Raw genomic sequence first — 7,865 nt, forward strand, 5'->3', positions numbered from 1 at the left:
ATGAATAATAGAAGCCATTTTTCTGGATAATGTCTGTGTAAGTGTTTTCCTTGCCGAAAAATGTAACATATTAGATTGTTTTCTAACAAACATGAACCGTGTGACGTTCACGATATAAAGGCTTTGTAATATATACTATATTAGGGGGAAACAGATACCGGTTATGAGAAAGAGAACAATAGTACATGTTTGAAAATTGTTAACAATATAGAAACAGCACAAATATCACAGCTCATTTTTTGCAAACACCAGCGTGTTTCGTTGGTCGACACCACCTTGTATTCGTGGCATATTACCCAAGGCCCGTATTTACATGTATCAAACAACTTAAAACTTAAAGCCATAATCTCAAAAGCATCGGCCTGAAAAAGCCAAACTTAAAACAGGTAAGAACTTTAACAGATGTTAGTATAATGTTTTTGGGGTAAAGCATCAGTATTCGGATTTTAAACTTTCTGGAACAAAATATTTTAATTGTACCTGTGTTGGACTTTTTAACCCTTTTTAAGTCTTCAGACGTTTGACAGAAAGGGCCCTCTTTCGAAGTAAGGTAATAAGGCTTAAGAGCACGTGCTGTGCACGGAGCAGTAAAACAACCTTTTGTGATTAGACGCCAGCATCGTTCAAGTGTACAGCACTTGATATCGTTAGACGTCTTCCCATTTCTTTAAAAAGTAGAAGTTACAATTTTTTCATCCATGTGACCGTCCTTAATCAAATGTTCCCGTAACTGTCAACACATAAAGGGGAAGAAAAGACACCAAAACAGAAACTATATATATATATATGTACGTTTATATCTGTTTTTATACGTGGAGACGAAACAAAATCTACAAGAGCACACGGGTGACACAAGGCGAGCGAGATCCGGCAAGTTAAAGGCACAACTACATTGCTTTACACACAATAGCGTGTCACGTAAAGTGCATATATACCCTTCATTCTGAAGTCCCTTCTCTGCTAGTGACGCCAACTTCGTGCGTTGAATTTGCACTACTTGAAAGAGACTTAATCCGAACTTCTAACATCATGCGTACAGGTTTGCCTCTGAAGTTATCGGAACTGCCAGATGAAATATGGTCCGTTAGTATCACCGAGTTACTCATTAATTCCAAACCTTTCTCCGAGCTTGGGAAGGAACAAAACCGCTTGGCATACTGGCGTAAGGTGTAACGGACCTTTGGGCAGAAGACTATATACGTCAACAAGTTAATTGCGAAAGACAGGTAGTACAACAACTGAAAAATGTGCTGGGTTAAGTACTGGCGTGGAGTGATATCAGCGGTGTCGTAGTTCCACACCATCACCAAGAGCACGAGTCTGGTCATGTGACTGGGGAATGTCAAAATGATAAATGTTATTGATACGGCCGACAACATCCGGGTGACTTGCTGCTGCATGATAACACTGAACGAGACGCGCAGGTCTCGGAACATGCGCAGACTGCGAGCTTTGGACGACCACACTGTGTCTATGGTCATGACGAGGAACACGACGATTAATCCGCAGGGTATGATAAGGGTGACAAGGGAATCCACATATGTATACACTAAACTTATCAGGGTCATGTCCAGGCTCCGTTGGCACAAGTTCAGTCCTTGGATATCATCCACTCTGTTAAACCAGAGAGTTGGAAAGTAGAGACAGCATGCCAGAATCAACATGATTATGACCATAATACAGGCCTTACGTGCCTGACACAGCGTTCCTACCCGGAACGGGTATCGAATCCGGATCAAGTTCTCTAGTGCTAACGCCACGACAAACCACACGGATGTAAAGGCACTGATGTACGTAAGATACACAACCATCTGACAGACGCCTGGATTATGAAGGAGATGGATGTTTACATGTTCCAGCCAAACGATTAATGTACAAACCAGAAACACAGTATCTGATAAAGACTTGCCCACAAGATTCACCCCGAAAGACGCCTGGCGGAAGGTCTTGGTGAAGAACACCATCGCAGCCACCAGGTTAGCGGGAATTCCGAAAGAGAAAATGGCGGGGATGGAGTATTTGTCGATATCACCGGTCAAGACGTAGATGTCGTCCAGGTCGTAATAATAGTAGTAGTGGTTTGAAAAATTGCTCTCTACATGGGCTGTAATGGTCGGACCATGACCCAAGTCTTCAGCGTACGACATGCTGCTGAAACGTTGCGATGTGGCGGATTTCTGAAAAATACAAAGGCGTTAACTGTTATTCGAACTGATCACCAGGTCTTGTTTGTAAAGTAAGCCCATTCCTTTCTTGAAAAGAAATTTAATAAAAAGGAAAGACAGAAGAAAATGGTTTATGAGAGTTTATGAGAATCTTCTACATAAATCCTGAGGAACAGATATGACAAGGTGACAAAGGCTGAATACACTAATAAATTCTAATTACACATGCCTGTAGGTGTTCGCATTATATCATATAATTACAGATGTATAGCATAGAGAGTAAAACCAGAGGAGCAACGACAATGTGATATCAAGCAATTGGTCACGCTTAATTGGAGAAATACGGTCTCTCGTCCATTAACCTGTCAGGAATTTTTTTCTGTTCATGTAAATGCATAGTTACAAATTACACGTCCCCTCTAGCTCGATGGCTTAAACGCATTCATGTGTCCCAACAGATGGGAAAAGATTTTAATTCCGTGACGTTATAATGTGTACCGATAAAAAGCAATACAGATAAAAACGCTTTAGCTATAGCAATACAACGTCAGTGTATAACGATAGATTGTCAAGCATATGATGACTTCAAAACCTTTGGACTAAACTCCTGAAGAACATATATATCAGGGACATATTGTCTACACTAGAAGAGGAGCGGTCAGACTAATGATGTCGAGCCTGTTGATTTCATTTCTCCACCAGTTTGTTACTGTCATTATCCAGTGCATGAAGGAGTAAACGGCCGTTCCGTCTTGCAGCCACAAAAACGACTGTCTGGATCCTAACCAGTGGACTAACAGGATCAAATCTGGATGTAGACAGTGATCAGATTGTCCCAGCCAAAAATAGCCTATTCTTGCCAGACGAATGTGAAGGATTGCTGCACGGGAGAGGACTAATGGGCTGTCCCATTAAAGACACGAATCACCAGAATTCCATGAAAATGTCTCAGCTTACTGTCAACGTTACGGCCTGGTTGAATATGTTAACCCACTCTATCCCTACCCACCACCCAGTCCTCCCCTCCCTGCCTTTTGATCTAATTCATCATTGGTCTGTTACATATAAACTAACGAGAAAAACACTTACGTAATATAGCCTTTACTTGAGTATATTTCAGGCAAAAAAATTATTTACAATTTCAACTTTTGACTTATATGGAAAGGTCTCAGATGGCCGACGTTATTTCTTGTTTGTCAAAAATAGATTAATAAAATTGTTAAACGTGCTTAAATATTCTATGGAGAGACTGGTAATAAATTGGAGACACCGATGTTACATAAGCAACAGCAATTATATAAACGACATCCCCATCTGCCACCATGCCATCAGTACGTCTTCCAGAGCATTGTTTTCAGTTGATTGTCAATTAATGTTTAGATTGAGTGTTCTGTATTTTTATTCTCTGTTACCTTCTCTATTCTCTGGATCCCACACATTGTATTGTATTAAATGGTATATACAAGAATAACGTGCAAGTCGTGAAGCCATTCTATGCGGCACCCATTTCAAGTGTTAGCGGAAACAAATGAGAAAAACGTGTGACCATTTGTCATCCATCACACTTTCGTCGCTTCTCTCATTTGAATCTCTATGCTGCATTTTTTAATCATATTATATAGCCCAACTCTTAACTGTCTGCTTATACTGTACACCGAAGTAAAAGTATTCATCAGTCCGTGTAGCCACAGAGTTTTTCTTACCTGTGTCTGCTGGATCTGTGAGAAAATATACATGCTGTAACAGCTTAGCAGTACTATACAAATGGGAAAAGCGGGAAATATGGCGTAGTTTATGGCGTATATTTGTTTCATACACTCAAGAGTATATATATCGCCGATGCGTTCATACAAATCATGTAGGTGCTTTGTTGTAAGGTTGGTATATTTCTTAACGTATACTCGATAACCAATACCGAGGATCATTAATTTTTTTTTTAAATTATTGTGTTATGCTGTACTCAAGAATATTTCACCATCATTATGGTGGGAGGAACCCGTGCTGAGGCCGGAGGACGACACGGGCATCCGCAACCTGCTGCAGATCCAACTGGAGAGGAAGTCAGCATTGGCTAGACTTAAGCTCAAAGCGGCCACATTGGTGAGAGTCTCCTGTATCATTGTGCTGATTTAGCAAGCTAATCACTCGGCTATAGAGGAGATTGATCCCCATATGTCTGAGTGTACATGTTGGGTATCTGTTAGTATTAGGTAGTAACAACACAATCTCTTTTACATTATTCTAAGGCAAGTCCTCATAGTCATGGTTTTACTTAGAGCATAGATATTTGCCGCCAGGAATGAAGTTTAGATATGGAAAGTACCCACTGGCAATGATTTGCTGACGTCGGACTCCCAGTTTTTTTTTTTTTTAACAAACACCATAATGTCTTCACGATCAAACAAGGGTGAATGTGTGGGTGCATTTGTCTTAAATAATCTGTAATATCGGTCTCTAAAAATTAATATTGTTGTCTAAAAAATTCTGTCTAGACTGGAAAAGTACCATCAGGCATGCTCGCCTCAGTGTCGGAAAGAAAACCTTTTTTTAGCTAAAAGGGGCCTCCGTGGCCGATGTGCTTAGTGTGCCAACTCGGCGCAATGACCAACCAGCCTCTGACAAATGCGGTGGTTGTGACTTAAAGTCTAGCTCATTCTGGCTATCTATCCGTCCGTACGTGGATTGCTCTGTCCCGTTTCCCCCCAGCATAATACTGATCTCTGTCGAATAAGTAAAATATTCTTGAGTACGGCATTAAACACCAATCAAGTAAGTAAATAAAATGTGAGTAAACAACATAATGTGTTGACGATGAAATGATGCATAAGTCGTTGGCGAATTGCTGAAAGAGATATCCCCATGATCGATTTATGTTTAGTACTTTGAATCAAATTGCGATCAAAAGTGATTCTGTCTACCTTCTAAATGTACCTACAAGCGACAATTTGTTGGGATCAGATTCTGAAAGCAAATAAGATTTGTTCACGATAAAACGATGCTGAAGATGTTGGCGAATTTATCGACACTAATACCTAATTATGATTATGTTTTCTCTATAGTATTGATGTTGAGCACCAATATTAGAGCCTTGGAGATTCTGCCTGGATTTATAACTATACCTACAGGCAGGAGTTCTGATCTCAAAAGAAAACTACTCAAAGAAATTTGTTTAAAGTTTTAATGGTGATACTTCATAACCGCCTACAGTGACGAACGTAGCCTTGCGTGCAGCACTTTGTCTGGATCATTTATTCCCATAATACACAGTTGAGTATTACTGACGACGGTAACGAAGTGGCATTTTGGCTGCGTGTGTAACGGCTGTCTATACCATCGCATGTTACGGCTGTTTATACTACGCAGGTAGGCAACATATGTTACGGATGTATATACCATGCAGTTAGGCAACGTATATTACGACTGCTACTGTGTGATAAGGCTATGTGCCTATCTGGTTAATTTTTTACGCTGTTATAAAGAATAGTTCAAAGAATGTACATTGCTAAGGTTTATAAACAAGAAAAAAGTTAAGGATGCCCTTAAATCTACCAAGTCTTAAGTCTAAGCCAAATAGGCGGGACTTTAAGTATTCAAGTATGCGAGCTCAACACTCACGTGTCAATAGACGTCCGACAGAAGCGTACAACTTACCAGTGAGGATGGACTACCATCTACTGTAAAATAATATATCAAAGTATACGTAGCTAGTAGGCATACATTTAATTCCCATCAGGGTGTAAAAAAAGTTCTACTTTTAAGCAGGTTGCTTTTAGCCTTGAATGTAAAATGTATGAAAAAAAAATCGCTTTTGCATTGCCAGTTGTCAGTTCAAGATGAAGCGCCATTTTGTAATTCAAACTGTTTTCCAGCTACGTGAAACAAAAGAAATACATTAGTGCAAGTTATGAGACAAATACACAGGATCCTACGCATACATTACGAAAACCCCATGTCTTACGCCGGGTGCTCCGGTTTCGGGCACCGCACTACTGACCACTGTATCATCAAACTAGAGGAATTTAGAGTATTGCGTTACGAAACAATCCAGTAAATAAATATTTAAAGATTTCATTGCTTGTCACAGTGGCAGTGTAGGCGTGTATTCAAGTACGTAGTCCTTAAAAAACAAGAAATAAAAACGTTTACGTGATCCTAACGCTTGAATATGATGAAACAGCTGCAGATCTGCAGATCTGCAGAGCAGTTCATTTCGGCCTTTGTTAATAAATATGATCTGCTCGTGTCGCTGGCAACACTCGTGAGGCCGCCGATCATCTTCACTGGTGTGTCCTAACCTTCAGTTTACCCTGAGGGTCGGCAAAATCGAAACAATAAATCTGAGCCAAAGGAAACGTGGACAAAGCGAGATCATTGAACATGAGATATTCTGCCGACGGTCCGGATGTTGGAACGATTTATTGAATGTCAAAGACACGTAGCCTTCAAACCAAGGCAGACATTAATTAGCATTCTATCATACAAAGAGCGACCTTGTTGATTAAAAACTAACCTTGCTACTTACTACAATTTGTGGCAAAAGGAGATACTGTTCCACACAGGTGCACTACTAATCAAAAAACAATTGCACACGCGTAAAATCCGAAGGAACGGGGACCGCGTGGAAAGGAGTGATTGTTTGGTGTTATACGCAATACTGAAGAATTATTTTCACATATGGGTTCAGGTAACCACGGTGCCCGGGGTAAACTACCAACTGGTGGACTCTCCCATGTGTGATATACACACATGCACGCTTTAGAGAAGGAAAGAAGCTGCCTTCCACAAACGGAAGACTGCGAAAGCAGTCCTACAATTGAGCGCCGCCCACTGCTAACTGACATTATTGCCTCCGCAAATACTGAGAGCAAGAGTCTACAGATTCTCTAACACCGGAGTTAACGGATCGGCTAACAAGGAATCAAGATTACTGAGCTATTGGTCATCAATCAGTATCAAAAAAGACACTTTAATGGCAGCAACATTCGAGACATAAAATGAAATAATATTTTACCGTTCCAATGACTGTTTAGAATTCTCAATTACGCGCCTGGCTTTTACCAAAACCCAATGATGTAACACTCTGTCTGTAGGAATCTTCTAATGGAAACAACATTCAAGACAGATTCAACTTAATTAACATTATACTACGGTACTGGCTTCAGCACTTGTGGTATATACTGATGTCTTTACAATTCCACACGGTTCACGCCTTTACAATTTCACGATACAGGAGTTAACAATTTCACATGGTACACATGTAACACTATCGATACAGTAAGGATGCTGTATTGGTAGCAACATTCAAGATATATTTAATTGGCGTTTTACGTTGTACTCAAGAATATTTCATTCACAGGACGGCGGCCACATTATGATGGGAGGAACCTGGGTGGGGTGGGGTGGGGTGGGATGGGGTAGGGGATCCCAGATACATCGACCAGATATATGTAGGTTTCTGTAAAATGGGGCAGTAGTTGTTATATTTGGTAACAGTATTAGCTCACGGAAGGTAGATATGTGGCTCTGGATTGTATCCACAAAACAGATCACATCACGAGACCTGTATTATTGATTCCAAATAAAGCCCTACCTTTGGATAACTTATAACACTGGGAAATAAAAAAAAATATAAAAAGCCCATCGTTTTGTACCGAATTCCTTCTATACAGCTACAATTTCCATTCACAGGCGCCTTCAGTT

The 7,865-nt window shown here is 40.3% G+C and overlaps 1 protein-coding gene across 1 annotated transcript; it reads right to left on the reverse strand.

Moving 5' to 3' along the window:
- Positions 1–938: 938 nt before the first annotated feature.
- LOC135479391 (probable G-protein coupled receptor 174) lies at positions 939–2,147 on the reverse strand. The gene has a single exon (XM_064759216.1). It carries the CDS (start codon positions 2,145–2,147, stop codon positions 939–941), a length of 1,209 nt encoding a protein of 402 aa, XP_064615286.1.
- Between the last annotated feature and the right edge of the window lie 5,718 nt (positions 2,148–7,865).

This window comes from Liolophura sinensis, chromosome 12 (genome assembly GCF_032854445.1).
Source record: "Liolophura sinensis isolate JHLJ2023 chromosome 12, CUHK_Ljap_v2, whole genome shotgun sequence".
NCBI classification, from domain to species: domain Eukaryota; kingdom Metazoa; phylum Mollusca; class Polyplacophora; order Chitonida; family Chitonidae; genus Liolophura; species Liolophura sinensis.

Bases quoted from the DNA above. Each gene is read 5' to 3' on its own strand.
- LOC135479391 (XM_064759216.1), bottom strand. From the start codon at position 2,147: ATGTCGTACGCTGAAGACTTGGGTCATGGTCCGACCATTACAGCCCAT.